Below are 27,441 nucleotides of genomic sequence, written 5' to 3'. Positions count from 1 at the left end.
CGGAGGGTGGGAACCTTTCTGAAGGCAGAGGAAGTGGGCCCTCCCAGGCCACCGCTAAGGCTGCAGCCCTCTCCCTCCCACTGCCCAGCACGCAGGCAGCCCAGCAAGAGGCTGGAAGGCACTGTGTCTTTTCCTGGGTAATCCGAAGAGACCCTAAGAAGCCGACTGGATGGCTCCAGAAAACAGCCCTGCCAGGTGCCTCCAGGGCGAGGCAGAGCGGGCAAGCCCAGCCACAGGCGCAGGGGCCTCGTGACAAGACAAACAAGCAGGCAGGAGACCATCCCCTCGCAGCCCCAGAGAGGCTGTTGCGAAAGGCAAGGCCCCCAAACAAACAAAAAGCAGCCTGAAGGATACAAGGACTTTCGGGAAAAGAAAATTCTAAAAGTCACTCATGTCCTCAGAGGAGATACCACATCTATGAAACAGAAACATGAGGCTACAAAATAGGAATGGAGAGCACAAGAGAAAGCTCTTTGAAACAGGGTTAGAAAGACACAACAGAAGGACTAGAAGATGAAGTTGAGGATGTCTTCCAGAAGGAAAACGGAAGAGCTGAGAAAAGCAGGGTCACTCCAGAGGCTGTAAGAACTTCATTCTAAAAAGAGAAAGCGAATGGGAAGAAATCAAAGCAATAAATCAGAAAAAATGCCCAGCTTTGGACGAGTTTCCAAATAATGGGGCCCCGAGTGTGGGCAAGACATTAGATAAAAACAAACTCCAAGGGACATCAGCACACTGGGTGTTTCCAATTTAACAAGCAGAAAAATCCTTCAAGCTGCAAAAAAGAAAACAGTCACATGTAAAGGCTTCAGCACTAACGCTGGCAGGCGGGGTGCGGAGCAGCATAGCGGTGCCCAGGCTCTCGTTCAGGGACAAGGGTGGTGGAGAACTTCCAGGCACGGAGGTTTTCAGAACTTTCCCTCCCGTGCATCTCCTCCTGGACAACTCCTTGAGGAGCTGTTCCATCAAAATGAGAGGGGGTAAAAACCAAGAAAGAAAAGCAGGTTCCAGGAGACTGGGGACCCAGCATGAAAGGGGCAGTGAGAGCTTCAGGGAGATTCCAGCAGGTCGGAGGCCTGGGACAGATTTATTCACAATGAGATTAATAAAAAACAGAATTTCACCAGATAAAAAGGACTAAATTTCTTGAAAAGAGATTTAGACAAATTGGTGAACTGGCGTTGAGTTTTAGTGACAAATATGCAGAAAACTATGCAAACAAAAACAACATTCAGAGGAACTTCATGGAAAACAAAAACTATCCAGGAAAGGAGTGATCCATGGATGGCACTGCGTGGTCCTAGTGTAAACGCTGAGCACTGACCTGACTGATTAGAGAGGCACCTACCCTGGGCAGCCAGGCATGTGTCTGCACAGCAAAGGCAGAGGGCAAAAGAAAACTGGACACTTCCTACCTACTCTGAGACAAGGGAAGGGGACACGTAACACAGGAGGGGAGGCCACAAGCCAGCCAGGCCAGCACATACATGCTCTTCAGCGGTGGCGGCAGAGACTGAAGGAATCGGCTAAGAGCAAAGGTAGATGGTCTGCAGGGGAGGAAACGTGACAGGGGACGGAAATTCAGTTTTTCCTTCCAAGTCTTTCTAGATTTATTTGACCTCTTAAAAACGATGGAAAGATACATACTTGATTTGAAATAAAAGTAATCTTTAATTTTAAAATTCATATGAATGCCAATGAAAGGTATTAAGGGAGGGTATGCACAATGCATTGTTATCAAATTAACAGCAAGCAGCAAGATGACCAGCCCCACGCGATGCCTGGAACAACGTGCCTGCCCGCCTTCGGGGTCCCCGAGGAGCCCCAGTGTGACGGGGGAAAGCGGCCTACGAGGGCTGTCACTTCCAAAACGTCACTGATTTGAGAAAGAAAATTTTGCTTAGCCCAAAACAAATTATATAATCAATTTTTAAAGTGTATACACCGGGAAAGAATGTAATTCTTTTCGTGGTTTTCAAATGTTGGATGTGGTAGTGCTTCTATAATTTAAAGGAAAAGGCATTCTGACCCACTGATGTCCTCTGGCGGCTTTTCTACTTGGTCAAAAACTGGCACAACATCCATCTTAGTCTCTTTGCTGCCATAACTCAGTAACTGGGAACTCAGCTGTGTGCTGTTTCTTCCAGGAGCTTGGTTATTTCCTAACAGAAAAGGGACAGGTCTTCCTATGTATGATCACCAGCCCTGTGCGAAGGATGTGTGCTGAAGCAGTGACACCCGACGTGGGGCGGGGCAAAAGGACGCTTCCAGTCGCTCATATGGAAAATAATACGATGATTAATGAGCAGTACTACAAGAGTAAACACCGTGCTTCACGAATTCACAGCTGTCAACCTACTTTTTCCCTACCCTGTGTAAGTGCCTCTCAGTACTTCAAAAAGTGTGTTCTCTGCTCAAGCCCTTTCAGTAAGTGAACACGGTTCAGTTCAGGGAAGCATTAATGGGGAATGTGTCTGATCCACTTGCGACTAAAGGTCACAAGTCACCCTGGCGGACAGTGTGATCACCTGAAACCCTGCAGGTCTTACTGAAGGGCATGACGTCCTTCACTAGCAGCTCTCAGCAAGCCTGCCATGCTTTGAGAGGTTGAAATGCACCAAATTCTCCAGCTATTGCTGAAGTATGTCCAGCTTTAGCTGTCACATGTTTGCTTTGTATCAGCTAGTCTTCCTGTGTGGAACTCCCCGTCCTGCCAACTCCACCTGGAAAAGCTCTTACCTGTCCTCTAAACTCCATTTCAAGAAACACAGTCTTTGTGAAGACTTTCCAACAGGTAATTCTTGCCTCCTCTTCCTCTGTCCACGTGTTAGACCTACCCCCATTACCACAGTTAGACCACTGTAATCTAGTTCTTCTCTTACCAGTAAATCCTCCATAGTAAACTGCTTGAGGAAGAAGAAAAAAAAAAAAAAAGGCTACATTCTCTTTATCTTTGTGCCCTTAACAGTGTGAGGCACACAGAATTCACAATGAACGTTTCTTGAATTGAACTGTTGAAGAAATGAGTTATGAGGCTGGAGTCAGGCTGTCAGAAGCCCCAAACAGCAAAACTAAAGGAAAAAAAAACACTTGCTGATTCAGGAAGAAACTCTCCCGTGTGGCAGCTGGGACGTCAGCGCGGCGCCCTGGGGAGGGCGCTGGGACCGGGATCCCAGGCACCATGCGGCACAGCCCAGCGATCTTAGGCACGCTCTCCTCTGCCCCCGCCCCAGCACATATTCCCAGGGGTGAAAGCTGGATGGGACAGGTGAGCCCCGAAACGTGCAGGCGCACAGCTGAACTAAGGGCAGCTACAGGGGAGTTCAATCCTCAGGTAGGTTATTTACTGGCTTTCAAGTGTTCCCCCTAGAGGCTCGGTTCTCTCCAAGCCCATAGCTTATGAAAGGCCCAGAGAACTGGGAAGTCACGTGAGGAAAGCCACTGTAAACCAAATACCTTCTCAACTACTTTCAACACTGCTTCCAAACATCCTACCATTAATCGTACTTAAGGAGTTTAGCTTGGAAGTAGGTGTTCAAAATGATCAAATATAAACCTCCCACGTAATACAACCCCAGGTTGGCTCCCATACACGACCATCAAGCAGCTGCCTCCGACCGTAACACCCTGTCTCTACAGGGCCTTGAGAAAGTTGCCTGCCAAGGAAGTGAGCATCCTCAAGCAGACCCCGACCCAGACGAGGTCACTACCTGAGGGCTGAAGACACCCGAGGGACGGAGGACCCAGAACCAAACCCAAAGCAAGAGAGCCAGTCATCCTTGCTACTGATGTCTCATTCGACCAGAAACGTTGTTTAATAAACAGCACAAGGGTCGATTTTTCCGTCGGTTTTACGTGGCACCTCAACTCCATGCAAAGTCTGGCCCTCGCGTTTTCTAAGACGGGTGACAGGATATGCAGCAGCTGGCCCTGAGCACTTAACCACTTTCCAAAAACCGCCCTCGGTATCCGCTAGTGCCAGAAACAGCTTCGGGGTCCCAACAACACGGTGCCATCGCCTGTCACACTCGAGACTGCGTGCACTTTCGGTCGGAGGTGAGCTACAAAAGCTTCCTGCGTGCGGGCATCTGCGCCCAGCCTTGAGCAAAACGTCGAACGGCCGCCGGGCCTGCACAGCCCGTTGGGAGGGAGCGAGGACACCCCGGGCGCGGCAGGGGGCAGCGCTGCTCATATCCCGGCCCGCCGGCCGGGCAGGTCGCCCTCCCGTCCCCGAGCCGCGCCGTTGCTGCGGTCTTGGGGGAGCCCGCCCCCCAGATCTCACCTCCCGGCCCAGATCACGGGACAGCGAGAGACAAGACCGTGCCGCCCGGCCCCGCCCCGCCCCGCCCCACCCCCGGGCTCAGGCCCCAGCCCCGGGCGCCCGAAGGCCACTTCCCCGGGGACAGGCGCCCAACTCTATGGTCCGCGCGTGAGCCCTCCGACCCACATGACCTGCGGCAGCCAATCAAGGCAAGGGCCATGACCATCGAGACGGCGGCGGCACGGGCTAGAGCGGCCCCATGCGCCCACTTGCCGCCCCCTTGCCGGCCCCGCTCCAGAGCTCCCAGCTCGGTGCTGCCGCCATCTCCTGGACGAGAGCCAGAGGCAGAGGCGCCCCTCCCTGCGGTCGTTCCGCATTCTTACCGCCACCTGCCTTCCCCCGACTGCCTCTCTTCTCCTCAGCCGTCACTTAGCTCATTCTGAAGAATTTCCCTTCCCCTCACTCTAGTTACCCACAGGCGGAGAATCACATTACCTGTTCCAGTCTTATCAGCGTAAGGAAATCAGGCTCACAAGGTGGGAACTGTGGCGAAACAGGGACAGGCCGCCATCTTGGTAAAGGAGAAGGGGCTACGCTTGACCTCTCCCCCACCCCCAGCATCTATATGGCTAACCGCCGTGGGAGGGGCACAGCGCCTGCGCAGAGGCGGAAAACGCGGACGAGTCTGCGCCTGCGCCCTCAGAAGCCGGCGAATGGGGGAGGGAAGGAAGGATAAGATGTGCCGAGGCGAGGATAGCGTTGGCAAAGGGGCGGAGCGACGTGATGACGCAATTCGCCTGCGCGGGAGGCGGGGCGTGAGAAGACGGCGGGCGCTGGCTGGGTGTGTGGCGGGGTCGGTTGGCTACTGTTCTACACCTTCTCGGTGGTGAGTATCGCGTTGCGGGTTACTGTTGCTGCTGCCGCCGCCGGGTTACGAGGTATGGGCCGACACAGAAGGGGCCGGGGAGCCCTCACGGGGCGACGGTCAGCCGTTCCGGGGGGCGCGCGGACAGGGGTGACCGCGCGGAATGGGGGAGGGGCGGCCGGCCGGCCGAGGGTCCTTGTTTCCCTCGCGCCCCTTCCCCGCGCGCCCGGATTTCTTCTGTTCTCTGCGCTTTCCCGGACCCTCCTCGGTCCCCTCCGGCCCCCGCCCCCGGGAGCTCTGGCTCGGGCGGAAGCGACGGGGTGTGTCCCGGGAGAACCCGAGTGACCCCTTACTCGCCCCGTGGGATGATTCCGGGGAGCAGTCCCAGTGATTGGTCTGGGGTGCCGTTCATGCAGGCGGCGGTCGTGGTCCGGGAGGGAGAAAGCAGGTTGGGGGCTGTCGGGCCCTTTGGGTGGCTGTGGGGCGTCGTGCGGCCATCCTTTTGTCGCCCTGACAGGGGCCGTTCCATCCGGCCAGCGCCCGGCAGAGGGTAGGCCTCGAGAAGTTCTTGCCGCCTGGTCAACTTTTCAGGCGGCCCCTGGCCGCAGGCAAAAAGCGGGGCAGCGGAGGAGGCTACCTGCGGGTACCGCTGCCTTCCGGGAAGCCCCAATTCTGACGTGGGCCACAGCACCCACGCGACCCGGCCACAGTTTACCTTTCTGCCTCATTTTTTGCCGGTGCCGTCCGTAACTTGTCTGCCCGCCCCCCCCTTGGACGCGTGACCCAACCACACCGAGTTGGTTCAGACTGCTGTGGTCTTTCTCACCTTCGGTCTTGGCCCAAACCCTTTCTTTTGTTGGAACTCGGTTACCTCCCCGTCTCCTCTGCCTTTTGCTTGCCTAGTTCCACTTCTGCTATTTAGGACCTGGCCCAGGTTAGATTTCCTCCGGCTGGAGTAGGAGTTGGCCCGGTGTCAGCCTTTGTCCTGCTGTGCGGCAGTTGTCCGCTGGACCCTGGGTCCTGTGAGGGGCGAGGATGTGTGGATTTAGCCGCCCTTACCATTATTGCTTAGCACAGTGACCCCCCCAAACACTTCTTGAGCGAGTTCAATCGTTGTAGTACCTTTGAGGTAAATTTAATGTTCCAAAGCAGCGTGACCAGCATGAGGAGATACACATAATCGAGGAAGGGGTCAGAAAAGCTGCTTCCTGGTGGTCATGGCCCGGGGTCCATGGTTTGCGCATTTGGTAGTTTGGACGCAGGCTTCCTTTGCACCACCCAGCATCCTAACTCGTGTGCTCTGCTCTGTTGAGTCTTGGCACTGACGTTGGCTATCAAGGATATCCTGGTATTCTTTTGCACCTTCCACCTTAATCTCTCACCCAGCACAGCAGCCCAGGGTAAAGAACAAGGGCTTTTCAACCAGATCAGATTTGCTCTTGAACTACAGTAGCTTGGTGACCTGTGGAGTTGCTGAAGGGATGGGGGGAATCTCCCCCTATCGTTTATATTTGTGATTGCGATCCCTTTTTATACCTAATTCCAAAGACAAGCCGCTGAAAAAAGAAAAGTGTGTTATTTTCCCAGAGAAAGGGTCACCAAAACTCATTTTGGAGAAGAATTGCATTGAAGCCATTGTATAGTCTGTATTCATCCCACTTTGGGCTAATGGTCATGCATGTCACTACCTAAGGTGCGTTTGCTTGCAGGGCGCTGCCCCGGATGCCCTGCAGGCTGTGAGGTGGTGTGTTGTATGTGCACCATCTTCCAGTCCAGAGGCTCTTGATTGCCAACAGCCAAGGGCACTGGATGAGGGATTCCGAACCTCCCAGGTCCTACATTGCAGGGTCATTTTGTGGACGTGGGTAACGTATGTAAATGAAAGAGTTACGTGCCAATGAATGGTAATTATGGGTATCCAATAATACATATGCCACCAGCAAAATATGTTTATAATGCCACAGATCCAGCTTTATCCATCTTTTCTTCATCTTTTATTTTGGAAAAGTTGATTTCTTCTACATGAATTGGGATGAGAGTATTGCTTTGTGGAAGAAGGAAGCCATAGGTCGAGGACAAAAGCATTTTAAACAAGTTCTAGCATCTAGAATGAACACAGTCTGAAAGAATAAAATTTTCATTTGGCCACATTTCCGAGATTTGGGGGATCCCAATGTTTAAATTAATCAGTGCTTGGCATTTTGCATTGGTGGATCAAAGCTTTCTCACTTAAAATGAGGTGCTTCAGTCAATGGCCCGAAGAGGAAGCAATTGAGAATTTTAAAAAGAAACTGCTGTGAAGAAAATTTTAAGTAATTTTACAGGATTTTTAAAAATATTGATTGTAGAGAGAGAGAAACATCAGTTTGTTGTTACATTTATTTATGCATTCATTAGTGGAACCTTCAACCTTGGTGTATTTGTACAACGCATAAGCCAACTAAGCTACCAGGCCTAGGTCTAAGAGAGACTTTTACAGTATTTCAGATGTTTACAAATCATGATCTGTTAGAACTGGGGGTGGGGGGGTAAAAATAACCCCCATTTTGGAACGTTCCTGGATAACCCTTGAATCGAGGGTCAAACAAAACCACAAGCTACCTAGAAAACAATGGAAAGAAGACAAAGCAAAATTTATGACGCACAGCAAAAGCTTTATAGACTCAAATGAGAATTTGAGTATTACATCTTTTCCTTGAAAACAGATTTCACTGAAAATAAGTTTGTTTCTGACAATATTAAGAAATGAACAAAATAATTCAATAGAAGAGTAAGCTCTAGAAGCTGGTTCTTCGAAACAAATTCCTCAGCTGTCCCATTACGGAAAAAAGCAAATACATATAGAAAAAAAGGCGTGAGCACAGATATAGGAGATGGTCAAGATAGCGACAGATGTGAAAATCCAAGGGAAGCAAGTACTGGCAAACCGACTGGAACAGATGCCACTGAACAGCCCAGTGATGATCCACCAATGAAAAGGGACCAAGACTAAGCAGGAAGAGAGGTGAATTCCATCCAACCCGAAACAGATAACACCAGTGTCATGTAAGCCACTGCTGGAAAAGGGAAAGTACTCTTCAATTTGTTTTATGAAGAAAGCATAACTTTAATAACAAATACAGATGGAGACCTAAGAAGGAAAGCTAGCTAGCTATAGGTTTGCCTCATGAATATAAATGCAAAAATTCTCGGTGGAATATTTGCTGGCAGTTAGATTCCAGAAATATGTACCTAAAGCATCTAATAAGCTGTTAGAACAAATTAAAGGAGAAAAATCAAACGTGGATAGATGCTCAAGAGACATGATAAAATTCAGCAACCAAGTCTAGTGAAAATAGTAACGGTATTATTGCCATAAACCAGTGACACATTTTTCTCTAACTCCCCTTCTTATACTGTGCAGCATCCCTACTTTCCTTCGAGCATACCTTAATTCTACCACCTACACTGAAACACATTTTGGATAATCTGGGCCCAGCTTCACCTGCTCCTTGCCAGTAGTCCTTACTTGGAGCTCTGGGCTTCACCAGATCCTCCCCCTTCCCATCCTTAGTAAAGACGTGCTATAGCAAGAAACAGTCTACGAACTGCTTGTTAGTGTTAAACTCAGCCTCCTCTTCCTCTCTCCCCCTCATTCTTCCAGACCAAACCATACAGGGGGTTCAGGGGCCTCATTTCTTCAGAGGTGGCTGGGAACATTTCATTCAGAAGGGAAACGAAGGGCCTGCAGTATTCAGGAATGCTAAGGTTTGGGGGAAATGAAGGGGTAAGAAAGTGAAAGAAGCTTTGTAACACAGTTTCTGAGCTCCACAGGAAATAAAATTTGACTGTATTCACATCTCCCAACTTTGTTGCCAAAGGCTAGCCGCCAGACCCCACGTTTCCCAAGGTTTCAGGGCTTGTAAAATTTGCCTTCGAAGTCCAGATCTGTCTAAAACTGTCACATTTCTCCAACTCGCAAGTGCCTTCATCCCTTTTTCCTTTGCTTCGTAAGTGTAGTTCACTTCGTTCCCCGGTGTCACAGCCTGCTCCTTGGGAGCTCTGGGAGCCTGGCAGCTGGCACCGCGCTCTGCAGCGCCCCCTTCTCGCTGAGAAGGCTCAGGGAGGAAGAGCCCCAGTGCCAGAGCTCCTGGAGACTGCTTTCTGGTGGTGTCTGTAGTGCCTGAAGTGTGCTCGTTACTGGAGTGGGAATGTTCTTGAAAATAAGGATTGTCGTATGCATGTATACATAGGTGTACGTGGTTGCTTTCATTGACTAATTATTCATATCTAATTTCTCTTTATGTGAGATAATTTTATCATTTCTGGGGAAGTATTTGATGTTATTGAGAAGTTGAGTAAAACAAGCTCTTGGTGTCTTGTGTGTACGTCTTTCATGTCGGTTCATGCTAAGTTAAATACATGTATGTGTTACGGATATATGCATGTGTGTGTGGTTTTTGTTTTTACAGATTGACGGAACTTGACTGAAGATGTCTAAGGTAAGGAGAAAATGCTTTATGTTCTTAAACTCAGTCAAAATTTATGATTCACTATTTTTAATACAACTGATATATTCAACTTATTAAGACAGAGTTCTAATTTAATTGTCCTAAAAAGCTTTGAGCTTTCTTTTTTCAGATTTCCAATTTTTTGTTTCTAAATACATCAGGAATAATCCATTTAGGTTCCTAGATCATTCCCAGAGGACTAATCCCATAATTTAAAATTCTAAGAATTTATCATGATGAAATTGATGGGGCTCTCCACCTTGATAAATTGGCTTTTATTATCTTTTGCAGATTAACACAGAGCCCTGAAGTAAATTAGTTCTAAAATATTAGAGAAAAGCAGAACTTGTGGTTAAAATGACAAGATTTTTCTTTCTTTTTGCCTTTTGTTTTTGAGTCTATGGGTGTTACTGTCTGATGCGTAAGCATCATGCTAGTTTTTGCTTTTTATACAAGTATTAATGTGAAACACCAGTGAGCAAAAAAGAAAATAAAAATTAACCATAATTCCATCACCCAGAAATAACCACTGATAGTTCCTTCTGAGTGTTATTACTCATGTGCACATGTGAATATACAGTTAGAAAGTAAATAAATCAATGGATGTGTTTTGATTTCCTCCCATTTACAGTGTGCCTAATTCTACAATTCTGCTTGCTTTGCCCCATGTCCATCTGTCATTCCTCGTATCAGATGTCTGTCTGTCCGTCACTCAGTGTTGTCAGCTGTGTCTCATTCTCAGTCTTCTGTGCCTTGGTCTTCGATCCCACTTAATCCCACCCCTAAGAGTTGCCTGCCTCACCCTTGATGAGGCTTGTTCCTTAGAGCGAGGAATATAGCAGGAGATGTGACTTTTTTCTGGGGACTTTTCAGAAATGCATCACACCTGACACGTTCTCTTATGTATTGTTTAAATGCTTAACAGAAATGGAATTTTAGATCAGCACATAGATAAGAAATAATACGGGGTTGGTTTTTCTACTTTTTAATAAATGTTCTTAAGTGAATACCATTAGTTCTCTCATAGAAGTGACTATCTGGAAATGTAATTTATATATTATGTATATTTAGTTTGTGAAAACTAATGGTACCTATGTTTGTCACAGCTTGATTATATCTTAAAAACAACTGATAAGGTTTTTATTTTCTCTCTCCCTTTTTTTTTTTTTTTTTTTTTTTTTTTTTTTTTTGTAAAATTTTATTTTAGCAACAACCAGCCCAATTTATAAATCCAGAAACTCCTGGCTATGTTGGATTTGCAAATCTTCCCAACCAGGTTCACCGAAAGTCAGTGAAAAAAGGTTTTGAGTTCACACTAATGGTGGTTGGTAAGAAATTTACTTTTACTTCCTAGCTTATTAAGTCTGAGGGTGGGGAAAACAAAACAAAACAAAAACCAGAATCATCCTCTGGAGGGTGGGCCCCTTACAGTACAGGCTTCTACTAGGAACCCATCTGTATCAGTGCTCCACCGGTGGTGTGTGAGAAGTTATGTTCGGCCTCAGTGAAATTTTTTTTTCTTTGAAGACTATTTCAATGTGTTTGCCCATTCGTGATGGGTGATTTACTACTGCACCTGCCCAAACTGCACTAAGTGTTGAGCAGTTTTTGACCAAAAATGGCATGACTCCCTTAACTCACCCACCTTATCCCCCTGATCTTGCCCCAGCAACTTCTTTTTATTTCTCTGGGTGAAAAAAGTCCTCAAAGGGAAATGTTTTGTTGATGTTCAAGAGGTGAAACAAAAAATGGCAGCACTAAAAGGCATCAAAATCAACAAGTTCAAAAACTTCAGAGCAGTGGGAAAAAGTCTCAGTAAGTGTATTGCATCAGATGGAGAGTACTTTCAAAGTGACTGACGTTAAAACATGTAAGAATAAATACATAATTTTTATAAATAAATCCCAGATCTTTTGGGTCCTCTCTTGTATGTGGCTACCTCCCCAGCCTGTGAAGTGTAATACTAGCATGACCTATAAAGTCAAAGGGGAATTCCTTCATTGGCGGAATCAAATAACTTGGGAATTGGGGGTGGGGGCTGTATTTTTATATTTGTAGAACATTTCGCTTCAGTACAATTACAGTGTTTCTGTCATTTATTTATATGTAGTGATAGTTTTTACTCATTATGGCAGCCAGCCTCCCAAATGCTGCCCAGTGACCCTCACCTCCTGGTGTTCATGCCACTTTCTAGTCCCCCCCCCCATACTGAATAGGGCGCCCCTGTGTAGCCAGTGGGACAGTGCAGAAAGGAAGGTACGTGACTTTGAGACTGGGCCACAGAGGACATTGTGCTTGCACCTTGCCTTCCCTTGCTCATTCTGGGGCCGCCAGCTACCACGTTGAGAAGATACTCAAGCAGTCGTATAGGGAAGTCCCACAAGGCCAGGAACTGCGGCCTGCCGGTAGCCTTGCAGTGGCCCCTCTCAGAAACACCCTCCAGCCCCAGCTCAGCCTGAGGTGACGGCGTCCTGGCCGCCATTCACTGTTAGTGCGTAAGAGAATCCCCAGCCCGCGCTGCCAGCCACAACTTCTTACCATGGACAATCCCAGATTCCCGACCAGAAAGTCCTGGAAAAAATAGTAAATGTTTATTGTTGGTTTAGGTCTCTGAGTTATACAATAGTTTGTTGCTTATTAATAAGTAACTTAAATACATTTAATTAGAAGTGTTTAATACTTTTTAAAAATTTCCATTTTTGTGGTAGATATATTTTATATACAATTCTTACTATACAAGTTTTTTTTTAATTACTAAAGTCCTTTGAAATTGAGTTGTTACTTGAAATTTTAATCTGTTATCAGATGTATATTTTTGTGGGTTATAGCATATGTCATGTTTCAGCCTGACCATAACAAACTTAACTATTAATTCTGCTTATCGTAGCCCATTTCATTCTTGATAATGGTAAAATTCTCCCCAAAATGAGGAGGTATTTTGATGATGGTCACGTATGAGTAGAGCAAGTCATCGTTTCCTAGGGTGAATAGTTCATAACCCTGACACGAGAGAGACTAGGACCCTCGGTCCAAAGAAGGGAATGGCGACAGGTTTTATGATCACAATCACTAGATGATGGCGACGATGCAGGTTCAAGTCCCTGACAGAAGAGAGGAACCCGGTGCCCTCTGCCCCACACCTCATGTGAGAGCATTCTAAAACAGGCAGTGACTTTTGCTTCTGGCCACGATAGAATAATTAATAGGACCGGACAGTGAATGTCTAGGGTTTTGTGAGCCCGTCTTTGTGCAGCCATTCAGTCGTCCTGCTGTCGCAGGGCACGGCTGTGCCCCGGGGAAGCTTTATGTAGAGGCGGGGCCAGGATGTGCTCGGGGCGCCCTTCACTGCTCCCCGAAACAGCTGCTGCCAGACTCGTCCTGGCACGGATAACTGAAGGCCGGTTGGCATGTAGGAGACAGCTCTTGTAAGACATTCTGCAGCAGGCAGTGCAGGACTCTGGTCCTCGAGAGGAGAACAAATCCATGAACTGTAGTCTTTCCAGCTTCCTGCTGTGCCCTCCCTCTGCCTTGGGGAGGGCTGAGGGGGTTAGAGCACGAGGGTCTCATGGCTGAAGGACTTGCCGTCATCAGGGAAGCTGGGTACCTGGGTCCCGAGGTAGCATTGCGGGATTCCAGAGACAGCCTGGGCTCCAGGAGGTCGCATGGGTTCCCTTGGACACTGTGGCTGACGCTGTGACAGTCCACGCAGCTGTGCAAGAGTCGAGGAGAGCGAGCGGAACTGGAGACTGCAAAGGTGGAAAGCCAGCCTGGAGTCAGGACACGCTGGAATCCCAGCCCATCAGAGAGGACTTCCCTGAACACCCAGGGCATTCTGTAGAAACTCCAGAGGGTGCTTACCGAGGAGTTGGGCCAAACCAGACAGAAAGGCTGTTAGAAACCCTCCCTGACAAAGCTTTAAAACAAGACATGAAAGAATTAACTGTTTTCTAGGATAGGTCCCATCACTCATTAGAGGAGGACATCAAAGTCCGGACATTTAGAGTGTAACATTCACAATATCTGGTGTCCAATAGAAAACTGCTGGATATGCAAAGAAGCCAAAAAAAAAAAAAAAAAAAGTGACACATGACGTAGAGAGAAATCAGGCAACAGCAGCAAACTGGGAAATGATAGAGATGGTGGGGTGGGCAGATGAGCATGTAAATATTTTAAATGTGCTCCTGCCCTCAAAGGAAAAATGTGACTATAATGAGGTAAATAGAATATTAAAAAAAGAACAAAGTGAACTTCTAGATTTTTTTTTTAAATGCATCTGAGATGAAGAATTTTCCGATGGGCCAACAGCAGCAGATTAGAGACTGCAGGGGAAAGGGGACAGCAGAGAGCTTCCAGACTACTTCGGCACCATGCGGAATAAATACCCACATTTAGTGCTTCCTTTTTTTGGGGTTTGCTATAACCCCCCAAAAAATAAAGGGGAATAAATAGAATAAAGCTTAAAAGTAGACAGGAAAAAAAAAAGGAAAACACATTACATACAGAAGATCAAAATTAAGAAGATAACTGGCTTCTCAGAAATAATGTTAAGCCATGTAGAATGACAGCTTAAAGTACTGATGGAACAAAACTGTCAGCCTAGAAGTGTTCACCAAAAATAACCTTTAAAGATGGAAGACATTTTCAGATAAATAAGCTGAGAGACTTAGGACTAGCAGACCTGCACCATAGGAATATTAAATGAGCTCCTTCAGGTTGAAAAGAGAGGAGGAAGCACTGGGAATGGCAGAGGTATTGTAAGTAAAAAAGATCTCTCATGTTTTAATTGGTCTGAAGATGACTGACTTTAAAACAAAAATAACTGTGTACCATGTGGAAATAACATGGACATGAATAGCAAAAGAGCACAATCAAAAAGAAAGCAGAAGAGGAATGGATGAGACAAATAGGAAAAGTGTGGCAAAATGACAGACTTGAACCCAACCATGTCAGTGATATGTCAATGGACAAGGCAAAGCTAAGGGAAGGACCGTTATCTCAGCAGCAGAAAGACAAGTCAACAACGGTGCTGCCTCCAGACGGTGGAATCCTGCTCAGCAAATAGACTTGGACTGCTGAGAAGTCCACAGCACAGAGTAATCTCCAAAGCTAATTACGGCGAGTAGAAGCAGCCAGACAGATGGCCTGAATGAGCCTGTGTATGTGAAATTCTGCAATAAGTAAAGCCAATGTGTAGTGGCAGAAAGCAGATAGACGTGTGCATGCATTGGAGGCTAGAGAGAGCAGCTCCTTTGTGGTGTGGAGACAGTCCTTATGTCCAGTGGAGTGTGGCTGCCTGGTGCACCCTGTTGTCACAGAAATCCAACTGTGCAGTTTAAATGAGTGCCTGGAGCTGAGGTCTATGTAAACTCCACACTGTCGGTCAAGCTGAGGGGTTACAGGTGAGGTGGGTAGTTAAAAACAAAGTTAACCACAAAATGCTCACCTTTTACATTGTAACTATTAGCAGCTCAAGAAATAATGGCGTGTCAAGAAAACCCTACACCAGCTTGTAAGTCAGACTGTTGGAGCAGAAAGGCAAGGTTTTTCAAATTCTAGCAGATGTCTAAAGTGAGAAACTTCACAAAATGGCAAACCATATGCAGATGAAAGACCACTAACTGGGCAGAAATCTGCAAGGAATTTGAAATCACCGGCTAGTTGTTTGTCAGTGTCGGCTAGTTGTTTGTCAGTGTCGAGGGAGGAAGCGGGTTGGCTGTGCTGCCTATAGCGTCGACCCAAGAGGCAGCAGCTGGCGATGACCTGCATCAAGCTACTAGCCTCTCACGGTTATGTGCGATGATGGGTCCATTTAGGAGAAGAGCAAGGTCGAAAGTACAAGGCTTACTGCCAGATACGTTACCTGATAGAAAGTCAGCGCTGGGGCTAGTGTGGCCACATTCACAAAAGCATTAGTGTGAACACTCAGAAAACGGAATCAGGCCTTCAAGCAAAAATAGTGCTGATGTAATCATAGGTTCGGGAGTTCTGCCCCTGACAGGAGTTGTTTGGATGAGCAGGAAAGCTGACCACTTAGAGCACTGCCCTTCAGAGGCCTTTGGGAAAAGCCTTTGTTACATGAGGAGAAAGCAGGCGGTTTCTTATGTTGTTTAAAATCAAAAGTAAATACAAACAAAAATTCCCCAGCTTAGGAAGCTCTTTATTTCCTAGCATCCCTGGCTTGGTCTAAGTTTCACTTTATGTTTTGGCCCAGGTTTAAAAAGTAAAACCCCAGTTAGATTAAAATCTAAAGCCTCTGACAGCTTGCCTGATGGGATGTGGGTGGCAAAGCAGCTCCAGCACCACTGTGTCATGGCGCATTTTTCATGTTGTGGCGCCACCTTGTGCCTGATGCTGCATATTTCCTTCTAACGGGTGCGAACAAGCCATTTTGTAACCTCCAAATGCCACCTGCCCGGCCAGCCTTTGCTGTCATGACCAGGGTCATGACACTGAATGAAGACAGCAGACCCGGTAGGTTTTGTGTAGAAGTTTTGGCCAGCGATGTATGTGTACTGCCCCAAATCTCGTGTGTGCGTCCCCCTGTAAAGGCACCTGAGACTTCCCACCGGGGTTGGGGGTGGCCGTGGGGCAAACGGCCGGGCACACTCAGGACTTAGCCAAAGACGAGAGCCGTGTTCGGAGTCAGCAGGTCGTTTGTAGGTGTCGCCCCAGGGCCGTCCCCAGTGGAGCGGTGACAGCCTTTAAGTGAAGACTGGCACGGAGCCGGCCGCCAGGGTGTCGCCACTGCTTTCGAGACAGAGGCGGCCGCTCCTTCGACACCTGTGCTCCGCTGTCTTCTGCACATCGGTCCCCGTCGGGCAGGCACAGCTCAGCCATTGATCGAGAGCGACTCGGCCGTCTGCCCACGGAGCTGCGGAGCTCTGCGGAACGGGGGCTCTTAGGCCTTGGCACGCACTGGTCAGAGCCCTCCTAGTGCGGTAACAACGTAGGGGTTGCCAGTCCGTTTGTTAAAAGGGTGGGTTGACCTGGTGGGATAGTGTGACTAGTCACATTTTTTTGTGCTTCTATATGAGGACATACTCAGCATGTAATTCTCACTTTGTCCTGTTCCTTTTCATCTGTGACAGTTGAGGTCTAGAGTGCAGTCCTAATTGGTCTGTCTACACATTTCACATTCACTCTTGTTCTTGATTTTCTCAACAATAACGATGTCTTAAGACACGCTCCTTCCACAAGCCGCCGCATGGGCTTGGTAGAGGGGATTAAGCCTGGGGTGATGCCCCGAGACAGGCTCTGCGTTCAGAAGCACTTCCCGGTGCAGGTTGAGCCGGCAGTGAGGTGGAACCTGTTCCTACTTCCTTCACATGTAAGATTTAATTTTCGGTGTTCAGCATCATCTTCAAGTTAAGTGTCAAACGTTCAGAATACATAGTTACAGTAGTTGAAGAGGGGTTCTTAACTCATTAAATATGAGAGTGCATACATGTTGCCCAAATTGGTCACGTTCAGTCAGCAGCGTGAGGGGGGAAGTTGCCTGCTGTAGGCAGTTGCTGGTGTTGGGATGCAGGGTTGTTTAAAATAGGGAACGGGGCGGGGCGGGGGTTGGACCCCGCCTTGTTGACAGGCCGGGGAAGTATCGCAAAAGGTCAAGTGCACGGGGGCTTTGGTGTCTGTCCCGTTGCCCTTCCTGGTTAGGAAGTGCACGCTGTCAACACTGGTCAGGGGTGTTTGGTTTTCTGAAAATGTGACACATTAAGCAATTAGCAGACTCGTGACTGAAAACCCACTGTGCATTCTACTTATGAAAAAATTAATACCCCTTCAAAGTCCTCTCCACATGTTCGTGAAAATGGGAAGTCGTATTTCTGGTCTTCAGATGTGTGAATTTTGGAGCCCCACAGTCTGGATTCTGAATGAGGTCCTGCTCTGGGGGGCAGCCGGCCTGCAAGCACCTATCTCCTCATCAGGGAACGGGGAGAGTTGTGCCCAGTTCGTAGTCGTCATATGGAGTCCAGAGAACGATGTTGGTGGGACGCTGTGCCCAGTGCCAGGCCTCGCCTGAACGCTGAGCAGACGTCATCCTGACAGCACCGTGACAATGTTCTCATTTTCATTTAAAGGTGAATCGGGTCTGGGAAAATCAACTCTCATAAACAGCCTGTTCCTGACGGATCTCTACCCAGAAAGGATCATACCTGGAGCTGCAGGTACAAAAGTTCCCACACTCTTGTAAATGTAGTTTGGTGTGGAAGTTGCCTAAGAGTGCACAATTAACGTTTGACGGCTGAGCCTTGAGTTTTTGCTTCTGTTCACCTTTAAACACAAGAGCGATGTCGTGGAGGTCAGGAAAGGCGTGCTGTGCCTGATGTCATTGGATTTGGTTGTGGACTGACAGCGTAGCCGTGGATCCATCCTCTCCAAGTTTTTTTGTCTGAAGTGTCATAAATAGTTTCTGCCTGTGTTCTCTGTTAGCTCTTGTGGAGAAAGCTGTGTAACACGATCGCTGTGGGGGTGGGAAGTTGGACTCTGAGGGTCCAGTGCAGGCCACGAGCGTCGTGATTGCCAGCGGAGTGCCTGGGTCAGTACGCACAGAGAGCCGGGCACGGGGGCCGCTGCAGCGGGGACGCCCAGCTCTTCCACGGGCATTTTTGAATTCAATTTTTAAGTGAATTCATAAGTTGTTTTCTTTATCCCGGAAAAAGAAATTACAATTTTCAGTATTAGCGTTTTTACCTTCGTAGGCAGCCGTTCAATCTTAGCTCCAGTGTTTCCCTATGGACTTGGGTCAGTTTTACACAGTCCTCACACAGCCTTCTGAAAACCTTCCTCAAAGAGGTAGTAACTTCCAAGTCATTTGCTTGACAATAACAAAGTTACTAAACAGGTAATGCCTGGTCTTTGCACACTGGCTCCGTATTAAAGCACGTGCCCTGGCTGGTGTGGCTCAGTGGATTGAGCGCCAGCCTGTGAGCCAGAGTCGCTGGTTCGATTCCCTGTGAGGGCACAGGCCTGGGTTGAGGGCCAGGTCCTCAGCAGGGGGTGCGCGAGAGAGGGGGTGGATGTTTCTCTCCCTCTTTTTCTTTTTCTCTAAAACAAATAGTAAATAAAATCTTAAGAAGGCATATTTTCTTATTAAGTTTGTTTCTTTTGTAGAGAAAATTGAAAGAACAGTCCAGATTGAAGCTTCAACTGTTGAGATTGAAGAGCGAGGGGTCAAGCTGCGCCTGACAGTGGTGGACACACCTGGCTACGGTGACGCCATCAACTGCAGGGACTGGTGCGCCCCCCCGGGGAGGGGCGCTGGGGGTGCTGTGGGCACGCACGGGGTCACACCGCTCTGGTGCATCCATGTGCGTGCGGTGATGAGTGACTGTTAGGTGGACAGGGTGAGGTGGTGAGACCACTGGAGGCACGTTAGTGACGGTATTTTACGTAAGGAATCTAGCAGAGAATGAGCGTGGTTTGTTCTTCCAAGCATACTCCAGCGAGGTCTGAGGTCACAGGGTCAGCCCTCATTCTGGTTTGAGCCATGGCCAGTGGATACAATTTCAGGGTCCAACATCCCCTCTGTCCACATGCAAGAACATGAAATGTCTCGGTCACTCGGGACTCAGGGCCCAAGGGTGGCTGCTTGCACAGAAGATGAAAGCACCTTCCCCAGACCCTGCCGAGAACCCCGTTGTGGGGGCAGGCGGGGGGACGCCTGGGCCTCCCTGTGGGCATAGCATCAGTGTCCCGCACTGGGTAGAAAGCAGGGAGCTGCCTCTCCATTGGGAACTGACGCTCCCGCAGGTCAGCCTTGGCGTTGCGTGGCCACGCTGCTTCCCAACCCCACCCCCACCCTGCTCTTCCCCGTGTTGCTGCTGCCGCCATTGCGCCCCTTTGCCCTGTTGCACCCCTGGAAAGTGTTGGCAGCCCAGGCTCTTTTGACCAATCTCTTCCCTTCCAACTTTTGATACCCGGCCCTTCGTGCTTGGCACTCTTTCCAGAGCCCCCCACCCCCGCCCTTGCCAAATGGAGGAGTCAGTTCCCATTCCCACTTACAGAGAGATGAAGTGGCAAATTGTGCTTGGTAGGTAGGGCGCAGGGACAGGAAAACCTGTTACCTCTGATGTGGGCCTGCCTGGCCGCCGGTGCGGACTGTGGCCCCATGTGTCTCTCAGCTTCAAGACCATCATCTCCTACATTGATGAGCAGTTCGAGCGGTACCTGCATGATGAGAGTGGCCTGAACCGCCGGCACATCGTGGACAACAGGGTGCACTGCTGCTTCTACTTCATCTCGCCTTTCGGGCACGGACTGAAGCCCTTGGACGTCGCGTTCATGAAGGCGATACACAACAAGGTCAATATTGTGCCTGTCATTGCCAAGGCCGACACGCTCACCCTGAAGGAACGAGAGCGCCTGAAGAAAAGGGTGAGGACGCGGGGCTCACGCTCGGGGAGGTGGGGTGTGGGGTTCTTAACCAGCACCCGACGCTGGCAGTTGTCTGGTGCTTTGCTTTCACAGAGGTCTCTAATCACCACCATTCCTTACAACTCACCTTAGGTGGACGCCCCCTCAGGGCCTAGAGGGTGGCTCATGGGCAGGCCTTGTCTTGCTCAGTAATTGGGGGGAGGGGCGGTCACCTCTGAGACAGCGCTCTGTTCTGCCTACGTTCCGCTCACACACCCACCCGCGAACGCGGGTGATCAGGACAGTCTGCTGCCAGGAGGCCTGCGGGGCCTGCGTTTGGCCATGGTCTCTGGATTCGATATGAGCTTTAAGTATCCACAGAAAACCACCACTGTTAACAGGTATTTGTCTTTCCAGGACGCGGTCTGTTTGTTTTTGTTTTCATGAAGTAGGATTACGTCACGCATATGTTTGCCACTAGATTTTTCAAGAATTCCCAGCGCAGCAGAAAACATGCCCTTCGACATGCAGTCTGTTTCTGGTCTGTCCTCCCGACCTGCCATCCCTGACTTTGAGGATTTTGCTTGCTTTGTATTCCGAGAGTTTAGAACAGGACCCAGCACGTGGCAGGGAGCGGTAGTCCCTGTCCGTCTTCTTGCAGTCGTGAAGTCAGACGAATTCTTGGAAAGGACATTGATGTGCATTTAAGTGCTTGAAAGGGGGCTGGATTTCCCTCAAACACGTCTGTAGGTGCCTCCCCAGAGCAGCGTGTGAACTGTTCTCCCCGGGACACTCCTGAGTCACCTGCTTTTGTCGCGTGTTCCCTTGCGGTGCTCAATGCCCTTGGCCTTCTTGCTGGTTTCACTTTCATCCCTGTCTTTCCCTTGACTGACAGAGACTCTCGTTTTCGGGCAGTGACTGTTATGTTGCAGTCTGACTCTTGTGTGTTCACGTTTTTCCTGGCTGTCTTTTCCATAGCAGAGTTCCTACGTCGTGTGTAGGCAGATTTCTTAGCTCTTTCTTTTACTGTCTTGGGACTGCCAGTCTTCTAGGGAGTATTCAGGCCCTGGGAGAGCCCCTGAAAGCATGGGCAGTGTTAAGCCCGACAGCCTGTGTCTTAGCAGTTCCCATTCGGGGGAGCGTCCCCTTCTGCCGGGTGTCGGGGAGCACACTGCATCCCGTGTCGCCCGTATCCGCAACCCTCCGGGCCGGAGGGCCCACTCTGCGTTGAACGGAACACGTCAGGCACTTAGCTCTTTCATCTTGGCCTTTTTAACCTTCCTCTCTATCTGATTTCCTCCCTGACCCGAAGGGGCTTCTCAGGCCTCTGCCACCCCCCTTTGTTGTGTGCCTGGTGTTCAGCCCACCCTCTCCTGAATCCCTTTAACGTGGGCCTGGCCTGTCCAGCCTCAGACTCCTGTCTTGGGTGTGACCAGTATCCCCATCATGAGCCCTGGGCTGCCTGGCGGCGGGGCGGGGGTGGGGGGGCACGCTTTGCTGTATGCTCCTGGGACTTGTCTTCCTGCCTCTTGCCACCCTCCTGCCTTCTTCATGCCCGAAGGTCAGCACTGCCTCATGGTACTCAATCATAACACATCCGGTGGCTTCTGAGAGTCTTAGTTCCCTCTCGTGGAAGCACGTAACCAGAAGCCCTCTTTCCCCTCCATTGAGCTCTTCTCCCCATTTCCTGAGTGCAGAGCCGGCTCCGCAACTCCTGTGGACTACGCTTTCTTACTCTCCTCTGGTTCGGAACAGCCTGCTTGTTACTGCGTCCCCCGCCTGCTCCCGCCCACAGCTTGGCGCTGCTTTCCAAGTCCCCCATAGGAGCGGCGGGGCCACGGGATGGACAGCCGGCAGGGAGGGTGCTGCTGCCCCAGCGTCTCCCCTGCAGCGGTCTCCCCTGCCATTGACGGAGGAGGAACTGGGAAAGCACGGGCAGGAGCCAGGGCTGCTTCTGTGTCGGCGCGGTGTGTGCGGTGGAAGGCCTTCGGTCAGAGCGGGATTTGAGGCGAGGTGTTACTTGCTGGCTTTGTGTATGTTCTCTTCCCTTGGGCTGTCGGCATCAGAAGTGTCCAAGCTGTAGAGAATTTTTACAACAGTTTACTTGAGTCAAACTGAGGACATTGCAAGGGTGCGAGATTGCAAATGCTCCAGGAAATAATGGCTTTGCAGCTGCTTTTATGTGCTCGGAATTAGGAGGGAACGTAGGGAAGATGACAGAGGGCAGAGAGAGCCAGCGACGGGCCTACAGGGTGCACTTGCGGAGGGTCTGCAAGGGGGCATTTCAGAGGTGTGTTGACCTAGAAACAATGGGCAGGGCTTGCTTAAGGCAAAGACAACCCTTTTACTAAGGAAGTTATGGGTCTGGGGTGGCACTGCCCAGCATGACCTGCTCATTTGGGAATTTATGACCAAATTGCCCTTGGAGGCCACTTTCCATACAACCCCTTTCCCGCCCTCAAGGCTCAGGTCCCTGGGTGAGTGGGCAGGACTCCGGCCTGCCCCGCCCCGGCCAGAGGCCCAGTGTGTAGACTGGCCGGCGGCTACTTACCGCCCAGTGGCTGCTCACCTCATCGTGCCCCTGGCTTCCTTCCCCTCTCAGTGGTCTTCGTGATGGACGTTGTAAAGGGTAATGTTTACTGGGAGCAGTTTTTGAGTATTGAATAAAAGTCTGGATCTTGGATCCCAGACCCAGCCTGGTATTCTGGGGGACGCGCTGCCTGGCAACTGTGGTGGGTCTCCCTCCTGTTCCATCTCCTACATTTCCACCATCCTAGATTTCTGCTGGTTCCCGAAGCAGACTTCCTGTGTCCTCCCCTTGTGGCTTTGACAGGTTTTCCCCAGGTGCCACTCCATCTCCTCGTGAGACTCCTGCGTGTTCTCCAGGGGTGCCTCTGGCCACACCTCTGGCTCTTCCCCGGTGGCAGCACCTGGCTGGGCCTCACCTGGGGCGCTTGTCACTGCAGCCACTCAGTGAGGCTGGGACAGGGGTGGTGGCAGTGCATTCTGTTACTGTGGACAGCGGTCCCTCCAGATGCGTAAGTGCCGTTTTGGGAGTTTGTGATCTTTGGAAACAACTGTTGTAATCCATTAGATGTTTTTGTTACTGAAGTTTGAGTAATTCTGATAAGATGAGTTAGGCTTGACCAAATTTGTATAGTTTGTTAAAGGTGCTCTTGATTTTGTCATTCAGATTCTGGATGAAATTGAAGAACACAGCATCAAAATCTATCACTTGCCTGATGCAGAGTCGGATGAAGATGAAGATTTTAAAGAGCAGACCCGGCTTCTCAAGGTGCAGCCCTGGGCGCGCATGGTGACCGGCTCTGTTGTCCGGGCGCCAGCGCGCGTGGCGGGCGGAGCTGGGACAGGGCCCCATCCTGGGGGCCTTGACTCAGGAACTGTCTGGTAGATTTGTGTGCAATAACATGCTTATTTTAAATATGTTGTGGCCATCACTCTAAGGCTTAGGAATCTTAACTGCAGATTTAATTGTTTTCGTGGAAGATACCGGCCACTTTCTAAAGTAAAGTGCGCACCATTAGCTTTCTAAGTAACGTAGCACCAAGTGTCCCTGTGTGTTAGTGGTGAACGTGGAGGCCCCCTGCGGAGCCTGTCGACCTGTGTTTCTTTCTAGGCCAGTATCCCCTTCTCTGTGGTTGGATCCAATCAGCTGATCGAAGCCAAAGGCAAGAAAGTCCGAGGCCGCCTCTATCCGTGGGGTGTCGTGGAGGTGGAGAACCCGGAGCACAACGACTTCTTGAAGCTGAGAACAATGCTCATGTAAGCCGCGCGGGGGGCCCCGCCTGCGGCCCGTGGCCCAGTGTGCTCTCCTTCCAGCTGGTCACTAGAAGGTCCCTGTTGAGGCTCAAAGTAGACGAGACTCGACTGTGCGGTGGCCGTGCCCAGCAGGGGTGGCCTCCTGCTCCAGGGTGGACACAGCCGGGTCTGCTGCAGGGCCTGCGGGCTGGAGGGCCCCCGAGTGAGTCCTTGCAACCAGGAGAGGCCAGGCTGCAAAAGCAGACTTGTTTCTTCTTGAAACCAGACTTCACGTTTAGCATGTGCAGTGCTGTTGCTCTGGAACAAAGAGGATAAAAGAGCACGTCGCCAGCCCTGATGCCTCTGCGTGGAAGAGGCCGGCCTGCATAGGCTCCGAATGAGTGGGGACGGCTCTTCACGCCACACGCGTCTCCCTGGGTTTAGCAATTTTAGTAAATTAAAACACTTAAAACAACATTAAGTTACCGTTCAAGCTCTGTTGTGAGTCAGTCACCGTGTAAGACGTTTAAAGTCCCCCTGGCCCCTTCCAGGAGGAGACTGGGGCTGTCTTGACTGTGTCACAGGGAGGGTGTGGCAGCTGAAGAGGCACTTTGGTGCCCATTGTGTGTTTCTGAGACCAAGGGAGAATAGGCCGTCCCTTCGCCACTGCTGAGTCTGCTCCCTGGGTCCTGAGTGCAGGAATGTGGCCTCTGCCCGTCCTGGGGTGCTCACATGCTGGGGGAAGCTTGCCCAGAGACCCACGAATGTTTCACAGCGCAATTAGGAGATTTGAGCGCTATTTCTGGTTCGTCCCGAATGTCAGTACTTCGGTTTGTGCTGTTCTCTGTATCTTAAGCTAATTAATTCCCCCTGTTAGAAATTTTAAGCTCAAGAAGTCATGAACTTGTTTCCCTGAAGAATCTCCTAAAGCCTCTGAGCATACGGCCCTGTGCGGGGCAGCGGTTCCATGTGGAGCTTGGCCGTGCCTGTGGCGGAGGCCCACGGAAGGGCACCTCCCAGGCCGGCGGGGAGGGCGGGGTTTGAGGTGGGGTTTGCTCCGGTGGCGGCGGCGCCTGCGTGGGCCCAGCCCAGCGTGCTCTTCTCTCTTGCAGCACTCACATGCAGGACCTCCAGGAGGTGACCCAGGACCTCCACTACGAGAACTTCCGCTCTGAGAGACTCAAGAGAGGCGGCAGGTCATGCTCGAGTCCCGCTGTCCCTCCCTGTCTGTGTTGTGTCACCCCCAACTTACGCTGCGCCCCTCCTGTGTGTGTTTCGTCAGCCTCCTTGACCTCAAAACAACATGATCTGGTTTCCTACTCAAGAGCTATTATAAGCTGCTCGTTGCTAATTTAATCAAACTCTGTGCTCTTTTTCGCCTGTTGAAGGCAGCTTGAACCATCTGCATGGACAGAACAGCTTTAGATGGAGAAGCCGCAGGCTTGTGTTGGGTGCTCTCTCAAAAGTGTCGGTCTGTCGGGAAACGAGGACAGATCCACCTGCCATTAAGAAAGCGTGGCTCCCCAGTCAGCTCCCCAGAAGCGCCTGCCGCTGCCATGCTCTGTTGTTCCATTTTACCACCCTCGGGGGTTTTTACTGAGGACCTAATTCGTAGCCGATAGACTCATATCTACATGTAGAGCTTAATTAACACATCATTTATGTAAGGGACGTACATCATTCATAAAAAATTTTGTGTGTTGCAGTTAACCAAAATATTCACATTTTTAGAACCTGGTGGATGAGTGCACGCATACGACGTGCACGTTAAAGTCTGTTTTCCTGTCCCATTAATGTGGGGGCCACACGCTAGGACTGGCTATAGAGGGAGGCAGCAAGGAGGTCCCACTGAGAAGCAGCTGGCCAGGTGGCAGCCCTCCGCCAGGCAGGGCACATGAGAGGCGGCGTCCTCGCGGGCTGGGCTCTGGCCGGGCGCCTCTGCTGGGGTGGCAGAACCCGCCGCCTGCGTTCAGAAAGAGCAGGGGGGAGGGAGCGCCTGGGGGAGCAGCTGAGGACTGGGTGCCGCCACGGCAGCGGGGAGATTCTCTGGATTTTTCCATTTCATGTTGCTTTTTTTAACATTGTTTATTCATATCATTAATCAGAAAAATGATAAGTATATGTAATTTGAAGTAGTGTATCTCTGAGAGTTGTATACTCTCAGAAACGCAAGGTGAAATGTTACTTCAGTTATCTGTCCTTAGAAATAACCAAGTTATATTTGTTGCAGTATTATCATTGTGATTTCTTTCAACTCTTAGGAAAGTAGAAAATGAGGACATGAATAAAGACCAGATCTTGCTAGAAAAGGAAGCTGAGGTAAGTAGAAAAGTACTACTTTTAAAGTCTAGTTTATATCCAATGATACTGTTACAACATTAGCTTATTACAGTTTTCCTTCCTTATTTTTGAGAACGAATATATTTCATATAACTAATATATTTTGTATGTACATGTACATGGAATAATGTCCTTTACATGTATTACCTCATTTAAGCTCCATTAGCAACTTAGTGAAGGAACTTGAAAATAGTTTAGTAACATGACCGATTTTATATATTCGTAAATAAGCTTTCCTATACCTATGTAAATTACCTACATATAGATAACCAGTTAGGAAATCACTGCCAATCACAACCATTAACAAAAATTTGTGGAGAGATACGTAGGACTTTCTTGGGGAAAGAAACTGGAAAACTGGCAATTGTCAAAATTTTAATAGACACAACTTCTGGTTAATCGCTTGTTTTCATGCAATCCCAGCAGAGTTGTGTTCGCCTGCCCGGTTTTTACTTTGAGGGAAGAGGTTGAAAATTGTAATGTTTGTTTTGAAGAAGCAGCAGAGGAAACACAGGAACCTTTAGGAAATGGACTAATGAGAAGAGGCTCGTGTTACTGTTACGGAGCCGGCGGAGACCGGTGGTCACGCAGAGCCTTTGGTCTGGGGCTGGGAGGCTGGCTGAGTCCATGTCTGGAACTTGGTGGGAGGGAGGGAAATGGGCTCTGGCAAGGCTGGCCTTGGGCTCTGTAGGGACACAGAATCCAGACACGCTCAGAAGATCATCCCAGAGCAGGCCAGCCTTTGGAAAACTAAAATAAGATTCACTGCTTTGGCAAAATGAATTTGATATGGAGCAAATGTTTAAATGTTGAAAATAACCACCGAGTTACCTGAAGAAAATTTAGGGAAATATTTTATAATCCTTGCAAGCCTTGAGGCCTCTTAAACTGGTCGACAGCTCGGCGGTAAGATGGAGAGGGCCCGCAGAGGGTGCGTGTTCTACAGGGGAGTGGCCGTGGCGGCTGGGGCTCTGGGCAGCCACAACCTCCTTCCCACCTTCAGGTTGGGAAAGTCTCCCACGTCCTGTGTTTCTCTTCTGCTCAGTAATTATTAATTATTTCTCTTCAGTACTGGATTACACCTTCTTACCATTTGCTCACTCTCTGTTGAGCGGTTGCTCATTTTCCTGGTTTGGAAGTTATTTGTTAACTCTCTGCCCTGTGGTGGGAAAGCACAGCGGTTGAAACGTTAGGCCTCGCAGGGCACTCCCGCAGAGTAAGGGACAGCAGACCCGCACCCGTGATGCGCCCCCTCTTGTTCCCGCAGCTCCGCCGCATGCAGGAGATGATCGCCAGGATGCAGGCGCAGATGCAGCTGCAGATGCAGGGCGGCGACGGCGACGGCGCGGCTCACGGGCACCACGTGTGAG

The 27,441-nt window shown here is 49.6% G+C and overlaps 2 protein-coding genes across 2 annotated transcripts in view; one reads left to right on the top strand and one right to left on the bottom strand.

The window, feature by feature from the left end:
• The window catches only part of HDLBP (high density lipoprotein binding protein), a 56,490-nt gene extending 51,602 nt beyond the window's left edge, over window positions 1-4,888 (bottom strand). The window contains exon 1 of the mRNA XM_054570409.1: window positions 4,757-4,888. The gene's annotated coding sequence lies outside the window, so the exon portion shown is untranslated. The remainder of the gene's footprint in view (window positions 1-4,756) is intronic.
• Window positions 4,889-5,070: 182 nt separating this feature from the next.
• Window positions 5,071-27,441, top strand: SEPTIN2 (septin 2). Its single transcript, XM_054570417.1, has 11 exons — window positions 5,071-5,147; window positions 9,578-9,607; window positions 10,824-10,944; window positions 17,698-17,784; window positions 18,731-18,854; window positions 19,741-19,993; window positions 23,166-23,267; window positions 23,610-23,755; window positions 24,844-24,927; window positions 25,993-26,050; window positions 27,339-27,441. Exons 2-11 carry the CDS (start codon window positions 9,599-9,601, stop codon window positions 27,438-27,440), a joined length of 1,086 nt encoding a protein of 361 aa, XP_054426392.1. The 5' UTR covers window positions 5,071-5,147; window positions 9,578-9,598; the 3' UTR covers window position 27,441.

Source organism: Pteronotus mesoamericanus, unplaced genomic scaffold, assembly GCF_021234165.1.
Source record: "Pteronotus mesoamericanus isolate MK-2021 breed Mesoamerican mustached bat unplaced genomic scaffold, CSHL_Meso_final contig_203, whole genome shotgun sequence".
NCBI lineage: Eukaryota > Metazoa > Chordata > Mammalia > Chiroptera > Mormoopidae > Pteronotus > Pteronotus mesoamericanus.
The sequence above is the reverse complement of the archived record's forward strand: the minus strand, read 5'-3'. Positions and strand labels throughout refer to the sequence as shown.

What these genes read in the sequence shown, in the direction of transcription:
- SEPTIN2 (XM_054570417.1), top strand. An exon ending in GATCATACCTGGAGCTGCAG is followed by an intron (nt 17,785 to 18,730) that starts GTACAAAAGTTC and finishes TTTCTTTTGTAG; the next exon opens with AGAAAATTGAAAGAACAGTC. An exon ending in AGACTCAAGAGAGGCGGCAG is followed by an intron (nt 24,928 to 25,992) that starts GTCATGCTCGAG and finishes TTCAACTCTTAG; the next exon opens with GAAAGTAGAAAATGAGGACA.